The sequence below is a fragment of the Rissa tridactyla genome, chromosome 5 (genome assembly GCF_028500815.1).
Source record: "Rissa tridactyla isolate bRisTri1 chromosome 5, bRisTri1.patW.cur.20221130, whole genome shotgun sequence".
Lineage (NCBI taxonomy): Eukaryota > Metazoa > Chordata > Aves > Charadriiformes > Laridae > Rissa > Rissa tridactyla.
This window is the reverse complement of record NC_071470.1, coordinates 8,998,102-9,020,274: the sequence shown is the minus strand read 5'-3', so window position 1 is coordinate 9,020,274 and position 22,173 is coordinate 8,998,102. Positions and strand designations below refer to the sequence as shown.

General features: G+C 36.0%; 1 protein-coding gene across 1 annotated transcript in view; it reads left to right on the top strand.

Moving 5' to 3' along the window:
* MICU3 (mitochondrial calcium uptake family member 3) overlaps window positions 1-22,173 on the top strand; it is a 55,967-nt gene that overhangs the window by 24,309 nt on the left and 9,485 nt on the right. Inside the window, exons 7-13 of the mRNA XM_054203046.1 lie at window positions 2,606-2,677; window positions 4,023-4,061; window positions 7,310-7,405; window positions 12,073-12,173; window positions 14,419-14,590; window positions 19,131-19,239; window positions 20,187-20,344. Coding sequence (XP_054059021.1) covers window positions 2,606-2,677; window positions 4,023-4,061; window positions 7,310-7,405; window positions 12,073-12,173; window positions 14,419-14,590; window positions 19,131-19,239; window positions 20,187-20,344 — 747 coding nt within the window. The remainder of the gene's footprint in view (window positions 1-2,605; window positions 2,678-4,022; window positions 4,062-7,309; window positions 7,406-12,072; window positions 12,174-14,418; window positions 14,591-19,130; window positions 19,240-20,186; window positions 20,345-22,173) is intronic.

Here is a 22,173-nt window from a genome sequence, read left to right as displayed (position 1 = left end):
TTTCAAACATTAGATATACTGTTCTCCACCTGTTATCGTATTTAACAAATTTGTATAGAGTAAACCTGACCCTAACTCCGCTTGGTTAACGTGTCAGCGACCCTTCAAAAATCAGCTCAAAACTCGTAAGTCAGGATGTTAGATCTGAAGTGAAAAAGACTAAAATAGATAGGTAGGTAGATAAATAATGTCTGCATAAATAAAAGTAAATATGAAAATAGAAGTTGATTCAATGATGCTACAGCTGTGGTAGACCTGAATATACATGAATATATATCTGTGCTCACCTTGCTTGGGTACACATCATCTCCTGTGGCCCTGAAAGCAGGAGACTGTCCGTGTTGCCATTTGAACTATATCCAACATTTGCAAAATACTTCTCCATTGATTACAGTCAGCTATCATAAAATTGGAAATACAGGTAACACTATTCACTTTTGCAAATAAAGAGACTTTAAAGAGATTGGTGTAGGGATCAGATGTTACGTGATCCTTGAAGAGTATGTATAGTGAAGGGTTGAAAAATACTTAATTTTTCTGATAACGGCTTTAGTGTTTTCGTAAACTAATTCCATGGTGTTTGTGCTTTCCTTTTTGCTTATGTCATAGGGGTGAGGTCAGGGAACAGAAGGATTGTGTTGCCTTGTTACAGGAGATCTTGCTTTTGCTGCTTTCAGCAGTCAATCTCATTATCCTGTTTCAAACAACGTTCCTATGAAAGTACTCCTAGATCCTTTTTGCATTCACTTTCCTACTCGCTGGTATCCTATAGCACTCCTTCTGAACAAAAGATCCATTTCCAGAAGTTTAGCAAGTGCTTTAATGATGAATGCAACAGAATCCTACTCCCTTTGCCTCTGTGGCAGGGGAAATACATCCAAGGATGCATTGCTTTTTACCGATCTTTTTTTGGTTTTTCAATTACTGCCAGTCTTCTACTTGATGGCTTGTCACTTCACTTTTCACGAGGTATTTTCTTTCTGCGTCTCTCTCTTCTTTTACCTTTCTTCTTTCCACAGTTTTGGGTTGCAAACTGTGTAGTACTCCAGGCCATCCAGCTAAATCTCAAATCATGACTCTTTCCTCATCAGCATAAGTTACAATAATTTGTGCCTGTAGGTTTGCAAAAACTTAGAAAAATCATACCAAGGTCTATAAATTGATCCCATACTCAAAAATAGATAGTGATACACACAATATTCTGGTCTGTATTTGCCTTATAAGCAATTCCAGAACACGGTAGTCAATTTTGAAAATTCATGAAGTGTTATTTATAAATGCATTTGCTATTTAATTGCTAAATACTGTATTCATTTATTTCAATGTTGTCACACCCCTGCAGTAGAGCTTGCTGCTCCCTTTGTCTTAGTCATCTGCCTTCTCTGAAATATAGTATTCTGGAATTAAATTTGGAAAATTTGCTTGCAAAATTTATCACACACACTTTATCTTTCACATTCCTATCCCTGGGAGGATCTCTGTGCGTGGCATTACAGTATCAGGTTTTTGTCAGACTTCTGGTAGGTTAAAGTGGGTCTTGAAACGACTGCCACAATTGTGTCTGTATGCCATGATGTTTGGCTCTAAAAATACCGTATTTTGGAATTTGACAAATTTATCCGCCACAGTTCTTATTCTTTTTCCAGTCCACTTTGAGATTAGCAAATGCTACAAGTGGCAGTACAGTATTTTCACATGCAATTTTTGAAAAGCTGAAGTTCACCGATAGAGTTACAGATGGCATCGTAGTTAATACCGTGCTCTCTTGCTGCGTAAACACTGTGACACCTTTTTTTAATGGTTTGGGAACATTAATAAGTATTGCCATAAATAAAAATATCTAAATAAAACAGATACTTACAAAGAAAGATAAGTACAGACCAGTTCTTACTCTGAAGACTATAATTTAAAAAAATAAATATGCTCAAGAGTCTGTATGTTTTAAATCTCGTATTTGAGGTTCTCTCAGAAGTCGTGTTTAAAGCTCTTAATGCAGAGAAAGTTGTGAAAGGGGTATTTTACAAGACCTGAAGGTATTCTTTGAACAGACTTGAAAAAAAAAAGGGTACTTGATAAATTACTCTTGAGTAGTAGTTTGTTGCTGCTGAAGGGGAATGTTTCACCCCCACCAGGTGTTTCCAGTCCTCCCTTGTGCCAGCAGGAGTAAGAACTGGTCTAGTTGGAAACTAACAATATGAATAAAAGATTGATCCAGCTGACTACATAGCCACACAGGTACTAATTAGTACCAGACAAGAAAGGATGTGCCTAGAGGTGGTGAAAAAGGCTGGGACTCCCCCTTTTTGTTATAGGTTGGATTGCCTAAAATGTAAAGCTAAATAGGATGTTCTTAATATTGTGCTCCCAAATAGAATTATTGGCCTTACTTTGTGAAAAAATATTTCCTTATTCCTTTCTGTGTAATGATTAAGGTCACAGAAGGAACATGAAGGCATTAATACGAACAATAAAGCATCACTGAAAGACCGATATTTTAGTAAAGAACTGCATTTTAATACTGTTTGCAGTGTTCCTCACTATGAATGATTGTTATGCACGTAAAATAGCCTGATAACTAAAAAGAACAAAATGGTTTGTTTTTTAGCTACAAGAGATTTTCAGGAAAAAAAATGAGAAGAGAGAAAGAAAAGGAGATGAAGAAAAACGTGCAATGCTGGTAAGTAAAATTAGAATAGTTGCAGCTGGTAGTTGGTTTGTTTTCTTTGATGTAGGACAAAATCATGTATGTATATATTTTACTAATCACTGTCAATTTTTTTCAAAACAATAAATTCATATCAATAAAAGAATATGCATAAATTTACGTATAGAAAAAAGCAGTGTTTAGCCTAAGCTTCAGTAATTTAAAAACAAAAAGTGGTCTACAGAAAGGAAAAATTAGCGTTTAAATATTGTATTACATATTATGACAGTAGCATTGATTCCATTTGGAGTCTATAAATCTAGGAAAAAGTGAATCGAAACGACCCAGTGTTGTCTGTAAGAGTGAGAGATCTCAGTGGCAGGACCGAACTGTACTCCTGCTCTCGTAACTAACTGCAGCTGTTCATGTAGACATACTGATCCTGATGCTTGTTATTAATATAGAAGTTTTAAAGTAGCTGAGGAAATGTTACAAATTAACTTAGGTTTTATATTCAAGTTTAATTTTTTTTATTAAATACTGCTTATATCCAATGCAAAATGGTTTTAGTTGTTTATATTGTCTGAATAGATTTTTGTGGAATATTGAATACTCATTCTTATGTAATGTCAAATTTGTATTTCTTCTGTGCCTAAGAAAGGTAAGTCAGAAATAGACAAGTCTGTGGTGGTTTGTCTGGAGGATGGCAGTGGTAGCAGGAATTTATTTTACTGTTGGACAGGTAAAAATCAGGGACAAGTCTCTGTCGAGCCCACAGCAGAAAAAATGTTCTTTTGCAATTTGTGTTTCTATGGCAAAAATTCCTTATTATAAGGAACGTTTTGACATACATGCGAAACTTCTTATAGTGCCCATTATCCTTTTGGGACCATAGATGCTTGATCTCAGATCTTTGTCCCTGAAACCATAGGAAGTTTGAATTTCAAGAATTAATACTTTTTAAACCTTCCTTGAGTATAAAAAGGGATCTTTTCTTCCCACCCGGAGAGACCTATCCGTAGCTTTTCAAAACTGTAGGTCATTGTTGAATCTCTCACACACTGTTTATTCTGAACAAAGGAAACTTACACCCAAAGGAAGAGCTTTTGGAAAAAGTAAGGATTGCAAACTAGAACGTTTCTCCTGAGAGTAATCTCTGCAACTCTGTTCTTCTCTTTTGAAAATTTGAGGAATGAGATTGTAGATAAACCATTCTTTTCTTCACTGTCGTTTTAAAAACAAACAAATTTAATAATACATAAAATGAAGATTTGCTTGTCTTAACCTATTCTATTGTATTTTTTTTTTTTTCTCCCCCTTCTTTGGGCTTCATTCTGACATGTGATACTTGGTTTGACCCGTTTTTGCTGTATGTCAGCGTCTTCAACTTTATGGATATCATACTTCTACTAACAGTGTATGTACTCTAACTATTTTCAATTTATGCAGTCTTCACCAGTGAAGTGAAATAGTATGGTATAAGAAAATTTACAATATTGATCTTTTTCATCAAGTAAATTAACTTCTGTTAATCAGTAAAATTGTGGTGGATCTTTACTTGCATAAAAGATTGTGCATGCTTGTTGCACGCATTCTGAAACAGGCAAGCCTACCAGGAGGAAAGGTTGTTCGCTCTATTTATATAAAATGAAGGAAACAGTGTTTTTAGGGGAAAAGACAAAATATATCTTAAGAAATAATAGACTTGTTCTTAATTAATGTATATGAATTAAGTCATCCTGCATGCGTCATTTGATCCAGATCTGTCTTGTCTCCTTGTGTATAATGTGAATAATTAGTCAAATGAATCCTTCACCTCTATGTTGCCCTACCCAACCCCCACAAAAAAAAGAAACCAGAAGAGAGCTTTTATATTTTTGTGCTTCACTTACAGAACAAATGAATAATAACTTTCAGTGCTGAACTAGAATAGGATTTTACAGAAAATAGCCCCTGTATTATGTAGGTGACAGGAAACTTTTATTTTCAATTATTTTGAGGAGTGGGAGAATCAGCAAGGGAGAGATCTTCTGGGGTTTTTTTAATGTCTTCATTATGACCTGATTAAATTTTCATTGACAGCAGAAGAAAAACTGTTGTAAAAAAGATTGATTTGATTTTAAAATAGAAGAATTAAACTTGTTTTGGTGTGATTATTGTGCTATTCAAAGTACGGGGAGGAAGCCGACAAGAACTAGATGACTAGTCAAGTTCAGTTTTAAAGTCTGGGGTTTTTTATGTAATCATTCACAGAAATGCACAAATTTATTTCCTGTGAAGTCAGCACATACAATTTGGGCAATATGCAGGAAGGAAGACTGTTGCATGAAAAGGTGCAGTAGATGCTGCGATGGTGTGAGAATAATGTAGTAGGAAATGTGAGGCCTTATGATTAAATGGGTTTTAGATCAGGCTTTACTGCAGTGAAAGATGCTGTACAGTGGTTGCCATATTCCTGTGCTGCCTCCTATTTTAAACTGAAACCAAACTAGTTAGGCTTTCCTACTCATATAATAATTTTCAGCGTTAGTAAAAAAATCTTCTTCTAGACTCCAGCCATGTCCAAACACTGTACCAAGATGATGTCCAGGTGTGCACCATCCTTTTCTGCCCGCCTACTACCCAAATGGAGATCTCCACCCCAAGGATACTCAGATGTATAAGAATTCACAGTATCTGACAAATCCCCCACCCCAGAAAACTGATAATTTGGGTTTCTGTTTCTCCTACTGAAACAAGAAGTGTAGCAGCCTTTTCAGTTTCCCTTGATGTCCTGGGGAGTTGGAAGATACTCAAGACCAAGGAGATGCAGCCCTAAAATGTCTGGGTTAGTCCAAAGTGTTGTGTTGGGCCCTTCTCCTCACTTCATCCTTCAAAACAAAATTTTTTGAGGAGCGTCAAGGTCTATAAGCCATAGAGTGCATACAGTGACATTTTAAATGGGTTAAATATTTTTGTATTTTCATTTGCATAGGTTAATTCTTTCAAGTCATGTTCTGGTGCATACTGCAGATGTGTGTTAAGACTACTTCAGCATGTATTGCATGAGTACTTTGACTAGCCAAATGCCAACCGGAACATGATAATTATGGTGAGATGCATGTAAGGAAAGTAAAATCTGCATGCCCTGAGGTACTAATTCCATTGGCTAAAGTAAATCTCTAGTAAGAAAACAAATTCAGTGAATACTTGAAATAGATAACCACAGAACTGCATAAAGGAATGAGGTGTTTATTCGCATGATGCAGTAAACTTAAAAAAGTCCTCAGAGAAACTGCTGAGGACTTAATCCCGTGCACTGAAGTAAACAAATTTGAGTTTAGCAATTTAGGACTGAATGGAGTGATATATGATGTGTCCATGACATAGGAACTGTCACTGCGTAATAAGAGAAAGATAAAACCAGAGTTTTCCAAAAAGGAAACAAAAGTGTAATATACATTAAGCGTGGGTATAATTCCTGGTAGTTTGTCATGTTTCTTTGAGGACAGTTTCTAGGAAGAGCTGAGTTGAATTGGTTAGTGGTGGAAGTACATAATACAACTTGTGGAAGCAGTACATACAGTGTGTTGACATAATGTAGAATACATAGAGACAATAAACCTTCTACTTTGTACAGTATTCTTTATGACAACAACATGGTTTTACGCATTGCACAGCAGCATAAATCTTCAAAGAGAACAGTATGTACTGAGTCAAAAAATGGTTTTAATTTGTATTTAGAAGATTAAATTCATTCTGGCTTTGTCTTACCTGCCCAGATGGATGCGAGTGGGGAGCCATGAAAGTAGAAAACCTAGTGGAGACTAACTTGTTGAGAGAAAGGGAAAAATTCATTCAGTTGCAACAGCCCTAACCAAGTTCAAATAGCCTTCTGCTGTCTTTAGGATCACCTCCCCTATTTTTTTTTTTTGGGGGGGGAAGAAATGTATTGCATAGATCTTCCAAGACTAATTGCAAGAAAAAGGAAGGCCTGTTTTAATAAGGGAGGATTTTTCACGCTTCCAAAAATGAAATCTTTCAGCGCAAAAAGGTAAACGTGTTTTCTGTGGAGAGATTAAACGCTTATTTTCTGTTTAAACCAGGTAAGTTTGATCATCAGATGTGCATAGTCTTTTCTTCATAAGCATGTTACAGTTGAAGTTGGACTTACTAGGCTTGGTTTTTTGCATTTCTTTATTGATGTAAGGATGTCATCCTGATCATTGGATGAAATTAATTTTATATAACTAGTTGTACAGTGATATTTGTACTTTTGCCAATGAGAAAACAAATTTCATAAGTGTATAAATTAATATTTTTTGAGCAATACAGGATTGTTAGAAAAAACAACAACAAAATACTGAGTTTAGATGGACGTTTTCACATGTACTTGTAATTAGTATTTTCACTTTACGCTTTCTCTAATTTATTTTGTTTGGGAAAGTGGAGTCTCATGCTACTTTTGGAACAGCCAAGTTATGAATAGTAAGCAAGTAGCTGTAATAGACGAGTGTTCCTTTCATTTACAAGGTATCAAGTAACTGGGTAGAAATTTCTGTGTATAGAAGCAGAAGAATCAAGCCATGCTTTTGAAGATTAGTCGGAAAAGATTTTAAAGTCTGTAAGTGGTTGTTTTATTGTTCTTTGGTTTTAAAACAGTTGTGCTTCTTGAAACTTCTACAGGTTGTTAAAACAGAAGGAGAGGACCTTGTCCCCAGAAGCTATTGGGATACTTTGAGACGTAGCACGAGCCAAGCACTCTTTTCGGACCTTGCGGAGGTATAAGTCAACCTCTGTCTCTGGTCCATAAACAGACTGTTATTTTATTTATTTCTGTTCTGATTATTTTCCTATTTTGTTTCTTCTCTTCCTTTTAATTACTTTTTTAAGAAGCAAAAACAACCTGAAAAACATTAGTCAAACTTTTTTAATATTACACAATCGTTACAGAGGACTAGCAATATCACAGCTGTCAAATTAATTTCCATAGTGTTTGAAGTTCTAATAAGATTCTTGTTTCAAGATCTGCTTTCAGATAATTGAGCAAGACATTTATTGATCATTTAAGAGGGTCAGAAAAACAGATCATTTAGGCTTTTCTGTGCCCTGTGCAGTGAGGGCCATTGCTCTGCTGGTTGTGGCATTAAAGGACATCCAGCAGCTCCCCACTGACTCCGGTCTCGAGTCCCATGCTTCATAAGCAGGATCATAATGAGAAAAGAACAAGGAACTGAAACGGACCTCCAGGGTAAAACAGTCTCTTTCTTTGGTTCATAAGCAATGTGTGCGCCATATTAAAAGTAATTAGTGTTCTGTCCCTGCTGTTCCTCTGCAGAAGCTATTGAATAACCTGAGGACTTGGATGGACTTTTTCTAATTTCCAGGCTAAATTTAGTCATAGTCCCTTTGTACCGGTCTGTTGTCCCTTAATTTTCATAGGGCTTTTTTTTCTTTAGCGTTAATCTTCTTACTCATGGTTGTGTTTATCAACATAGTCATAGCCCTCAGTCTTAATTATCATAAGCTAAATGCAATGAGGTCTCTGATTTTTCTCTTAAGGTAGAACTTGCATTTCCCAGGTATCAAATAGGCCTTCTCTGTACCTCTCTCAGCTTGAGTTCATTTGCCGTTGAACAAAACAAAATGTAGTGTTACAGAATGGAGTTTTTTACCATTATTTATAGCAATACCCACAGTAATAATATAGTCATAGTAATCTTGCAATAAAGCAGTATACCCAGCCTTTCTTGCCTTGCTTTTAAATTAACGAGCTCCTGAACATGATGAGTCCAGTTATTAGTCCTTATTTATTTCACTAAATTTTAACACCCAGAACATCAGTTTTCTTGTCTAGTCAGCAAAGGGAAACGTAGAGGGGAGAGAGGGATGTTCTTTTCATTGTCTGTTTAAGGAGCTTGCGGCACTGGGTTTTCTGAATTGACTGTCATCTTAATCTGCAGTTAGCTGGCATGAATTCAGTCTCAAGTGTAGATGGAGTTAAGTTTGGTAATCTCTCCACACCTTTAATTTAAACAGAGATAGGGTTTTTTACATCTGATGCCTCAGACTAATATCTGTAACTACAATGTGATGGAAGCTTAACAGCAGCATTGATTTAAATTGTCTGTAAAATGTGTAAGAAGTCTCTCCGCTCACTTGTAAGTCAATTTATGAAGAAAAGTCATGTCCTGCATTTGCTCCACTGACAATTTCCCACTTCTCATCATAATCATCTTTATCTTGCTTGGGTTAAGTTTGAGCCGGCTGGCTTTCATCATCTTATCTCTCCCAGGTACTCTCACATCTGAATAATATTCTAGCCATCTGTACTAGGAAAGTGTCATAAAGCTAGGTGACACTGGAGTCTGTGTTGTTTCGTAGCCCTTTGAGAAGGCCTTGTGTAAGTTGAAAAGGAGAGTAAATAAGGTTCGTTGTGGGAATCAACTTACAAGGTCTCTTTCGGCAGAAGTTGTTATTCATCGCATCCAGTTTCTTTGCAGGACAGTTTATAGTACTGTCTCTGCTATTCCTAATGTAGCAACTACACCATCCAGTTGGAATATGCCAGCTGTGCCTGAATTCAGTTTGTGTGTTTATTCTTAAATTACTAAAGGAAACTGGAAATCAGTAGATTTATTATCTCTATTGAAAAATCAAGGATTTGCAGTAAGAAAGCTCTTATTAATTCAAAGCATAATATGCATACTTCATTCTCAGAATATGTTGCTATAAGTCATCGCTTGTGAGTACTTAATCAAAAGCTTGAAAATAATTTTGCAGAATATGAAAAAAAAAAGAGATTTACTGCTCTTCAGGTTAGGAAATTGAGAGGAAAAGCTGGTGCCAGTGTGCAGCAATACGATACTGTGACTGAAACTCCTGTTTGTCTCTTTACTTGGACTTGTATTAGAGTAAAGGTAAAGAGAAATGAGGCAGGGTTTTACTCTCATTTAAATGACTATTAGATCAAAATGGAGGCTTATATTTGCATATATGGAAACAGGTGTGGTCATTTCATTTTCACTGATCTAAAATACAAAATTTATTTAATTATGAACAATAAATAATAGTTTTAAATTATTAAAGCTTTTGTTTTTATCCTTGCCCCTTAAGAGAGAGAATTTATGTAATGCTACCAGTGCAGAAGGAGCAGAGGAGTGGTTTTTAGTTGTCTGCAATTCTGTGGAGAAGCGTACTGGCTTGAGTTTCTGCGGTGAGGTTTTTGTTTGGCGTTTTTTCATTTAGTGAGGCTGACCAAGTGGGAATTGTGAAAAGACTTACAGATTGTATTTTTTTTTTTTTTAAATGGTTCTTTAGATATGGGTGAATGCAACCTCAGTCTAAGGTTTTGAAATGTTTTTGCAAGATGAAAGGCTGTAATTTAACATTTGATATCTTTTCAGTGTACTTGAGGGAAATTGTTTGAATGTGCTTAGGGATTTAATTGCTTAAAAGACATAAGAAATCAGGGTATCTGCGTTTCAGTATATTGTGTCCTATAGTGGAGGATAACAATATTAAAAGACAAATAGTGATTACTTTTTTGAAGTAGTTTGCTCACTTGAAGAGCAGAGCTGTCTTAATTAAAGGACATGAAATATCTGTCTGCCTATACGTACGCTGTGTCATCTTATTTCTCCCTGGAGAAGAATACGAGAATAAAGAGGAAGCTAGAGTACATGAAATACAATCTTGAGAATTCTAAACTGATTATGCTAAAGTAGAGCTCTCATTTCTTTAGTTCTTGGATGTTGAAAGGGAAGGATTTGTGTTGTTACTGCCTCATGTTTTTCCTTGTTGATACATAAATACTCTTAATCAATGTTGCATTTTGCATTTTTTACAAATCAGTATGTAAATTGGAGATTAATATAGTCTATTTCAGAGAATGTAGATATGAAATGGTTTTTCGTGGTACATAAAGTTGTACTGCTGCATACTGTTCAGAATTTCTTCCCAGTTTCTTCATTTAGAGTTTCTCCATCTGTTACAAATTTATAGTCTTTTCCATTATAAAATGAAGTTAGAATTAAAGGACTCTTGAGTGCAGCTTGCAGGTTTGTATAGGCGGATCTTTATAGATCCATATAAACAGTTTTCTATACTTCTAGTAAATTCCATAGGTTTATAATCTATCATCATGGTGATAAATTAGTACTGTTACATCTCCCAAATGCTTAGTAGGTCTCTGTACTGCGTATTCTCTTCTGTGCTTTAACATTAGAGTTGGCAGGCACGCTTCCACAAAAATATGATGTTGCTGATGGGTGGTAGCTTGCCTAGGAAGGGCAGAGACTACTGGCTCCCACGCTTGGCTTTTCATAAGATCTTGACTTTGTAAGGAACATGAGAGCTCGGACAGAAGGTTCTCCCTAGGCAGGTGCAGCAAGGAGACTAAATATGTTACTTTTTGAATTTCAAATGTTGGCAGATGCACGTTAATGCCAGAAGGCCATTGCCATGGTGGAATACTATGGCTTATTTGAGCCCTGTATTACTGGATTATTTTTCTAGCTCGTCAGTATATCAGGAGTTTCTTTGTAAAAGAGGTAAAATCAATGCACGTACACAGCAGTTAAGGGTAATGAATATGTAGTTAAAAAGTGGAATGTTGCACACTCACTATACACAAATGATAGTTCTGTTTATATGTGTGTCTTCCTATTTACAATTCTTGCTATTACAAATGGTCAAAATGAGTTGGTTTTATTATTCTGACTCCATGCCTTCAAAGTTGATAGTTCTTTATTACGGAAAAAGTATTAGTACATGTTCAAAGATTCCTGTCTGATGCATACAGCACGTACTCGGTAGATGAGTAACATTCGTAAGAGAATGAATCAAACTATTACTTCATGATTTCCAAAGTTCTTGTAATTCAGTTGTTTTAAGTGTATTTGGGCAATCCCATTTAAACGGTAGTCATCTGCTACTTATAGAAAGGAATCATATAAAGTACACCTGACTGATGTGAGTGGTTTTGGAATAGAATCCCATACTAAATAACTTTGAAATATAAAATAAGAGTCTATAAAGTAAAGTCCTTTAATTTCTTTGTACTTGCATAGTAGAAGGGAAAGGAGATTGTGTACAAAGGGAGCTGTTTTTATGGTTTACCTCAACTGACTAGTTGTTCGTGTTTTTTTCTCAAGAGTTTCTGGTTTTATTTTTCATGCTCTTCCCCCCCGCGTTGCAGCTTGCATTATATTATATTGCTGGTTTAAGTGTTTTCTACTAAATGCAATTAACAGTCTAATGCTAATTTGTGTGAAAATTGCATGACATAATTTAATGGATTTTAACACTAAAATCTTCTTTAAGACTGTGATCATAAAACACAAACTCTTTTAATAGAAAGGTCTGTTGTGATGATAGGCATTCTCAGATTATACTTCTGTAACTGAGCCAGTCATGGCGTTTAATTTTTTTTTATTCTAATATTTAAGCGTGCTGATGATATTTCAAGTTCACTGTCAGACACTACGTTGCTTGTACACTTTTTTGGCAAGAAAGGAAAAGCTGAACTGAACTTTGAAGATTTTTATAGGTAAGTCTCAATTTCATTAATTCCTTGTAAAAAAAAAAAATACTTGCATACTTGTTCTAATTAATGTCTATTATAATACTATACACATTATATTACTGTGCAGACGTGCATATAAAGTTTATGTTCCCTTTGCATGTTGTATATACAAAGAGAAAAATAAAACAATAAGCGGACCAACAATAAAAACTCTAGTACTAACACTGCTGCATTTGCAAATTTTGTTAGCACTTGTGTGCGTAGTTGGTTTGGGGTGGAGAGTTTACACCCCAACTTTGTCCTTATTGATATGTAGGAACTTTTTTATTGGCTTTGAATTATTTTTATTTTTTTCCCCTGTTTGTCAGTGCTTTAAAAGAAGCTTTGTGTGCATCTCTGCTCTTACGGGCATATTTACATGTAAAGATTTTCCTGAAGATATCGTGTAGGCACCTTAGAAGAAGCTTCTTTGGGGAAAAAGTGAAAACACAGTGGAAGCTATTGGCTTAATTATTACACCAGTTAAAACAGAATTTAATGATATAGGGAGAGCGCCATAAAAACGGAGCCTTAAAACTGTATGTTTCTGTGTGATTGAAAGAGATACAGCGTTTGGTTATTGTTTCCTCAGTAAATACTCCTAATACCTATTGTCTCTATAGTTATCACTTAACTGTGTATTCTAACCAGTGAGTTGTTTGCAAAATATTTTGCCTTAAAATTATGCATGTCATGAAAAGTATTCAGTATTTCACATAATATAAAAACCGTGTTGTCAAGTGAAATTGTGATGTGAGTTCAAAACAAGAACCAGAAAAGAAGGTACTTTTTTAAAAGGCATCTAGTTAAAATACCCATCTTTTACTGTACGATCTTGTGAATGCTAAAGAGATCAAAACCTAGTAGACATATTCGTGAAAGCGGGATCCATCAAGTTTTATTCAACACTGCTTTACCAACTCAAAAAATCATTGAACTATGGACTGGTAAGGGAAATACTATTGTATGTTTACCTTGCTCTTATACTTTTGCCTAGACATCCTTTTGATTTTAGTTCCCCATAGTTCTTAAAAGTCAAGTTCTAGATTAGGAGGATTTATTCCCCATAGAGTTACTTACAGACTGCAATTAAACCTTATCTTTTTAACAAGCTAAGTATGATGAGCTCTTGCAGTTTGGGGTTTTTTTAATACTTCACTATTCTTATGATATTTCTATAAGAAGGAGTGTTGAAGACAATGCCTGCAGGATGGGAACTCTTGGAAACCCGTAACAGGGAAGTGCTGCAGGGTGCAGATGACGGTGAGGTGAATGTGAGCTCCCAGGGCAGCACTGTGACCAGAGAGCTAATTTCATCCGCGGTTGTATAACCAGGACATCAAGCAGAATCAGGGATGTTATATTTCCTTTTTATTTAGAATCATAGAATCTTCATGGTTGGAAAGGACCTTTGAGATCATCGAGTCCAACCAAACCCCTACAATCTCTGCCACTAGAGCATGCCCTGAAGTGCCACATCTAGACGTTTCTTAAACACCTCCAGGGATGGTGACTCAACCACCTCCCTGGGCAGGCTGTTCCAGTGCCTGACCACTCTTGCAGTAAAGTAATTCTTCCTAATATCTAATCTAAACCTCCCCTGCCGCAACTTCAGACTATTTCTTCTGGTCCTGTCATTATTCACCCGGGAGAAGAGGCCAACACCCACCTCTCTCCAACCTCCTTTTTATCCAGTTTTGGTGTCTAGAATATACTAATTAAGTTGTTAAGCTGGGAAGAGTTTATAGAAATATCGTAAGAATAGCGAAGTATTAAAAAAACCCCAAACTTTAGATTGAAAGACTGCAAGAGCTCATCATACTTAGCTTGTTAAAAAGAGAAAGGTAAGGTTTAATTGCAATCTGTAAGTAACTCTGTGGGGAATAAATCTTGGGAATTCATTTAGTACCATGATGGAATTTTCAGTCTAGCATATAAAAATAAAGATCAGTGACCCACTGAAGACGAAAATTAAGCAAACACAAACTAGAATATAAGTATTAAGTCATTTTAATCCTTACTAAAACACTTCATCTTTGAGTTAAATTTGTTGTATTGATTAGGAAATGTGTCAACATAGATAAAAGATTTACCATATTTACCATCAGTGCTACGAAAAGGAACTAATTGGTATAATGCTATTTGGCTTTATATTCTACAAGTTTTTGAGGACATGAATAGTGGAAATATAAAGTATTACTATTTCTTTGTATTTATGTTTGTGCTTTAGATTTATGGATAACCTACAAACTGAGGTTCTAGAGATAGAATTCCTGTCCTACTCTAACGGGATGAACACCATCAGTGAGGAAGACTTTGCCCATATTCTTCTGAGGTATACAAATGTGGAAAATACATCAAGTTACCTGGAAAACTTGCGCTGCACAATTCCTGAAGAAAAGGTAATTGACAGTGGTGGGCCCCAGCGTCCAGTCCCAGTGTCATCAAGATGAAAATATAACCTTGATGGACTGAAGGAGATTCTGTCACTGAATTAATTAGCACCAGGATTTTATTCTGATCCTGTGTGTCTCATGTTTTTCAGATTACTTGCTCAATAAAAAGTAGAAGAGTAAATAACATAGAATTATGTTCCATAGGCTTTAGCTAGTAATGCTTTTGAAGTTTACATAACAAGGCTTTATATTACATGAAAATTTAGTATAAACAGCAAAAACCATAAGACTTGGAAAAGAACAATTTTCTAGCAATGAGGCATTAAAACACTTTTTTTTTTTCTTCTCTTTTGCACTGCCACTGAAATAGCCCTTTTTCAGAAATAACATTGACACACTTTATCTAGTTGTTTTATAGTCTTAATTGGATCACTTGTATATAATTACAGATGGGTATGTGGTTCTTAACGTCTGAAGTGATAGGAAAGATAATAAAAGCAATAAAGCTCATGAGGTAGGTAGTCCTTCCTTTGTTTAACAACAAATGTGTTGTCAGAAGTGTATCTGAGGGAAATGTCGTGGCAGCTATGCATCAGTGGTAGTCAATAGGATAATGTTAAAAGTAGCCCTTCAAATAAGGGATGATTGGGCTATATTCCTGTCTGTGTTTACAGAAGATCAGATTAATCTGTCCTAGAAATCTAACTCTTTCAAAAGCTATACATTTTAATAGTAATGAGAGCAGAGCTTGTGAATAAAAGTAATAAATCGGTTTGGACAGTTTTACAATGTTTTTTTATTTATTTGAGAAATTACATTGTCATTTCAGTCTACAGAGTAAGATCAGTCAGCCGACCTGATAGAAACACACTCCAAAAATCAACAGTCTTCTGCATTATCTCAGGTCCACTGCGAGATAAATGTAGCTGGGGAGTGGGAAGGGAAGGCAAGGCAGGGCTGTCTCTTTTGCACCAGATTAGGTGTAAGGTGAAGCGGTGAGATTGGGATCAAAGTTCCTGCTCACCAACCCTTTCTGCGTTCCCGGTCTGGCCGCTGAGGCGCTCAGTTCTAACTACTCTAAAAGGTCTGAGCAGCTTTCAATATTCAAAGCCAAGACAGTGCAACAGAAATGGTATAAAGCTCCTCCTGCATGGTTCGCAGATGTTTCTTGTTTAGGATGAAATCAAGATTTCGATATATGTGGAAATCTGAAAAAAAAAAAACCAACCCACACTTTGGGGCTTGTGTAACAGCAATGATATAGTTATCATTTGGGTAACTGAAAAATTACGACAGTCATAGGTATAGAGAAATAACTTCTTTCAGTGGCAAAGGTGAAGTTGTTTAGTAAATATAAATACAGACACTTTCTTTTAAACACAAGGAAGTATTCTTCGAAGTTCATCTCTAACTCTTCCAATGGCACTGTTCTGACAGCAAGTCTTCCACAGTAGTTTCCTCTTCTTGACCTCTTGTGGGACCATCAGCTGAGGAAAACTTCCACACAGAAAGCTGTGTCACTCAGTTACAGGTTTGCTTATGCTGCGTTCTGGGAATATCCTGGCACTTCAGCAGTGCCATATATCTGTATGTCATATGCTATACTTCCATGAAGTAAAACGAGACATTGCCATTTTCCATAGCTCCACATCACTGGCTTGGTAAATGTGCTGTCAGTACAGTGGAAAAAGTAAATCCCTGCGACATCTCTTCTGCTGGTCACAGCCTTTTGAGAATGGGACTTCGCCTCTTACTGCCATGGAGACGTTGTTCATATGTTTGCACTTTTTTACACTTGTAATAACATTATAATTTGAAAATTTTAAAATGTGCTCTCTATTTTATTACAGTGATACGCTGCAATACTCATACAAACCAGAGGATTCCATTTAGAAGAAAAATTAGTCTAGCCTGTAAAGTAGTAGGAGCTGCTCTCACAGTTGGCAATGTTAGTCTTGTGGCGCTGTATGTAGGAGCCTCTAAAGCAACGTGATGATCACTTGGCGTACTGTAGTCACATTAAAATGTTCAGCTGGCACGCTGCCTGCTCACAGGATGTTTTCCTCCTTGTACTAACTAGATGCCAGGCAGTGATTCATTTAAGCTGGCATCTTGTATTCCTGCAAATATCAGCTCCTAAAGAAAGTCTATGCACTTTTAACAGCATTGGTGCATTAATATAACAGTTGTCTTTGCTGTAGTAAAATATAATCTGCCCAAATAAATAGAAAAGTTAGCTTCCTTTTACATAGAAAATAGTTTCCAGTAAGAAGATTGTGGGATATCTACACATAGATAACTTCCTATGCCAAAATGTAAAACATACGGCAAATATGAAATGTTATTACAGTTACCAGTTGAACAAAATATGGTCCTAGGAGAGGAGAGAGACAGTAGAATGCTGTGTGCCCAACTCTGAGTGTCATTTTGCCTACCTTCTGACTATTTTTTGTCCTTTGCTTTTTTTCCTTGAGAGGAAATAAACATGTATGATTGCAGATGATCTCAGCAGAAATGAAATGAAGCCAGATATTTTTCTCATTGCTAAAATGTTGTAGAGTATGTACAGTTCAGCCATGGACTGCAGGTGTGGCTCCTTTATCTCCCTGCTTCGTCTCCAGTGTCAACTCGTGGCAGCAGTTTTTATCACTACTGGAAACACAGAAGCTGCAAAGGCGTGTTTGTGGACCAGTGGTTCTCAGCCGTACCGACGCAAGGGCTACTTTCCATCTAGACTGATCATCTCCCGTCTAGTTACGTGGGAAGAGCAGTAGCCTGACCTCATACACTATCTCCCACATTCAGAATATTCACAGACAAAGTGTTGCAAAATAAGGATTTTTAAATATCATTGTGAACCTAAAAATGTCAGCTCAAGACTTTGATGGCCATTTTTTATTATTGCTATTTTGCTATAGTACCTGAGGGTCCTACTTGGGTACTGAAGCTTCACTGATCTAGTTATCTCACAAGTACATGACAAAACATGCCTGTCCCAGAGAGTTTTCAGTCTAAACAGAGTGTAAGAAACAAAACTTTTACATAAACTATTAGATGTCAAATGCAGTGAAAAAAGAAAGACAGTATTAGTTAGTATTAATAAATTAAGCTTTAAGGAGATTTTAGGAGAATTTTAATTTAAAGGAGATTTAGGGGGTGGTTCTGCTTGTGTCCGTCCGTGAGAGTTTCCTCCTAATTGCAGGGGATGGAACAGAGAACAGGTATGCTTGTTGAGAAAGGCAATTCATGATGGACATGGGTCAAGCTCTCCAATCAAACAGTTTATAAATCTTGGCTACAGCTTAGGTAGGATCACTTAAGCAGTGGTTTACATCTCAAGTGGGTGAAGGCCTATTAAAGTATTCTATTTTAACAACATTATGTTGCTCTCCACATTTACCACAGTACTTGCTGTCTCATGGGTTTACACCCATCCTCTGCCATTTTCTCCTCTGCCACAAACCTACTTCAGTATGATTTCTGTATGTATGTGATGATGTCATATATGATGACTATGTATATCTTTGAGAAGAGACGTAGGTCAAGATTTTAGTTTGAACAGAAAGGCTCACGGGTCTCTCTGTTGTCTTCAGGTTTATTTTCAGAGAGAAGTAGTTAAATAGGCTAAAAGGATAAAAGCAGACAGAAGAATAGTAAGGAATGATAGTTAAAGGAGGCCAGGGAGATCAAGGTTTGACAAAGAATTTCATCCCTTGTTCAGAATGGCTGACAGACCATGGAGAATGAGATAGAAGCAATGGTCCTGGCTTAATTCAAAGTCTCTGTTTAAGTCTCTCTCAAAATTGATTTGAGATAGTTTATCGGGTCTTTGGATTTGTAGCTAAGATGAGAGAAAAGCAGAACAAATATAAGGAAAGAATTAAAAATAAGCTCTTTTAACAACAGCACTTTCAGAGAAACTTTCACAGAAGATATTCTGAAGTCTGGTCAAAATGCAAAAGATTTTTTTAAAAAGCTGGACAAACCCTGCAATACTCGATACAGGAGTATCAGCTGAAGAGACTTAGGTGTCTAAATCCGGCTATGTAAAAGTGCAGAGTACTTAAGTACAGAGTTACTCTGTACTTAAAAGTACAGAGCTTAAGTTAGATCGTAACATGTATTTATGAACTCATGCAGTGTATGTGAGCACACACACGCTCACGTATATATAATAGTGGTTTTCAGGTTTTCAGTAGTAAACATATTCCAATATTGATACAAACCTAGACTCTTATTCTCAGTATTAACTGCCGTATCGCAATAATCCTGGAATTCTTAAAGATTGACTTACGCAATGGAATACTATTTTGGGGTGAGAATTGTTATCCATGGCATTGGCAAAGAGAAAAGACCATCTTGCATTCCTCAGGAGACTCCAGTTCTTTATTGACTTTCAGTACATCTTTCTCTTTCTTTTTTTTTCCTAAATGGCTGTAATATCTATTCTTAAATGAAGTAGACATATGTAACTGCAAGGTTTATTTATTCAATTGTCGTCACTACTGATAATTCTTACGGTGCCTATTGTTCTTCTGTTTTTTAGGGTATCACATTTGATGAGTTTAGATCATTTTTCCAATTCTTGAACAACCTGGAAGACTTTACAATTGCAATGCAAATGTATAATTTTGCAAGTCGTTCCATAGGTCAAGGTAAGTATTTATATTTTTATAAAAATATGTTGATAAAGACACAGAACTGTTGACAAAAATACAAAAATGTTTTGTAATTCCTAGTTTGTAGTTTTAATGTCTCAGGTAAAAGGCTAAAAAGGCTAGGACGCCAGCTTTGAGAGGAGATGGCTCGGTCACATCATAAGAGATATGATAAAGCCTTACAAAGTCATGTAAGTGGTGGATGAGCTAAATGCAGAATAGTTGGTCGTAGAATCATAGAATGGTTAAAGTTGGAAAGGACATTAAAGGTCATCCAGTTCCACCCCCCTGCCCTGGGCAGGAACACCTCCCGCTAGACCAGGTTGCTCAAAGCCCCGTCCAGCCTGGCCCTGGTTGGATGACCTGACCAAGCCTGGCAACCGAATCCTGCAGTACAAGAGTTGAGGCACTTGATGACACCAATAAGAGATCACTTTAAAGCAAACAAAAGCATTTCTTTACACAGTGGGCATGTGGAATCTGGCCTTCTACAAAGCTTGTAGGAGGAAATGGTGTCAGAAGATCCACAGAGGGATTAGACAGATTTTTGAACAAATCAGTAAGTTGGTGCTGAAAGAATTAGGCAGGTATGTACTGACTGAAATCCTTAATACAACAGAGTTGAGATGTTTGGGGAGTACAAGGTGTATATGTAACATAGGTTTAATTACAGTATGATTTTCTAATTTTTTTATTACACGTAGTATATGGTGATATCTTTTGTGTAAAATAATTGATACCAATTAAGCAATATCATTTTATATCAGTTGAGAAGTACTTGGCTTAGAACTGTGAAATCAAATTCTGATTTTCACATTTTCTTATTTTTTGAGTATTTAAATGTGAAAAAGTTAGAAGTTTACTTGTATTTCATAATACATTGTCCACAAAGTAGGATGAAATTAATATGTTTTATTTTTTGTCCTGATGTTCTCTTTATGCAGATGAATTCAAACGTGCTGTGTATGTAGCCACAGGTGTGAAGCTTTCACCACATTTGGTGAACACAGTGTTCAAGATTTTTGATGTTGACAGAGATGACCAGTTGAGTTATAAAGAATTTGTCGGCATTATGAAAGACAGACTCAGTCGAGGGTTTAGGGTAAGGATTCTAATTTTTATAGTAATCTTAGTTGACTTTACTACTTGCAACTACTTCCTTTAGCATCTGTAGCACCAGTAAGTTGCAAACCAGCAGTATGTGTGGTTAAAGACATATGCTTTGTAGAAATCCTGAAGCAGTCTGTAAGATAAATCCCTTCTTAAATTTTTGATTTTTTTTTTTTTTTAATTAGATTAGAATCTATAGAGGACATAATGCACCTTTATAGCACACAAACCAAATTGGAGAAATCCTCTGCATACTGACATTTCTTCTGTATTATGTGATTGATACATTGGCATTAAGAATTTTAACGAGAGTAGCAATTATGTCTGGGTTGTTTGCAGGGAAAAGAGAGTTTGTCTCTCTCAAACCCAGGCAATTTAAAGGTCAGCCACTGGCTCTTTAGAAAACATTATTTAAAGTAGCAAGTGTTGGTAATGACTGTTGGAAAGAGTTGCAGCAGAAGATAGTTTTAATTTTCAAATAAGGAATTAGTGAAGTGGTGCTGAACAATGCTATATTCTATTTCAAAGTTGCTTTTGATAGTTTAACCCTGTACCTAATATATTAAGTTACAAGAAGCTAGAGGGCAGGAAATTACTTGTAGAAAATTTTCATAGGGAACAAGCTTGTAAATCGTGCTTTACCTTTTAAGTGAATGTGTAGGCCCTGCTGCCCTCTTCAGGTCCTGTGTAGTACAGGGGAATTTTATAGTAGCAGAATTTTTATTTTGAGGGTGATCAATAAAAGTCACATTTTTTTTCTTCATATGACAGGTGTTATCATTTTTAATTAAATGTAAAATGGTGTTCTTACTGACAACCTAATCCCTTAGACATAAATCTTAAACTGTATTATGGTTCCTAAATTCACATTTCAGTATGTTCTATTCGTAATATAATTTTAGTGATTTTTAGTTAGCTTCCTAAATATAATTTTAGAACTTTCTGTGAAGTGGTGTTGAGTCTAACAGTTTTCTTGTTATTTTTGTAATCTTATGATTGACTGTAAAATGTGGCTAACAACCACTGCGTTTGTAACAAACTTATTTCCTTGTTGGTCCTCAATTCCTTTTCTTATGGTGTGGAAATGATGATTGTTTCATAACTGTTTCGAGATGTTCAGCTCTATGTTTTAACTGTTTACTAATTGTAAGTGTGCACTGTATGTTAATTTAACCAGAAAACAGTCTGCTTACGAAGTAATTCTTGTAAATGTATTACATGTTTCTATTTCACAAAATGCATGACAGAACTCACATATAAGCCTTTAGAATCTATATCATGCAGCACTATTCAGTCTTATGCACGTATCTTTCTTTTGCCTAGTGGCAATGTTCCAGTGGACTGTAAAAGAACTGCAAAGAATAGCCAAGGATGTTCAGAAGAATAGCACCGTCTTCCATAAATGATATGTCTAATTTTAATTAGATATGAGATATCTCCTGGACTGCATAGGAGATGATTGTGATTTGGTGCAATAATTCAGTTATACTCAGTCATGCCTACATGCAGACTTGTTAGATTATTGAGAAAAATGCATACTCTTCACTAATCACTAGTATTCTGAGACAATTATAGTACCAAACTTAGGAATCACGATTTCCAGTAAGTTTTCGTAAGTGTTACACAAACCTGATTTTTCCAAGAGTGGGTAGTAGTAAAAATTCTGCAAAGATTTGCCTTTTCAGTTGATAAACACCCCCCATCCACCCCAATCTTGGTTTTAGAATGAGAAGTAAACAGGAAAGAACCTTTTGCCCAGAACAAATTGGTGGAAAGTGTGATTAATTACTTCCTATTGATTGTACATTAAAAGTTACAGAG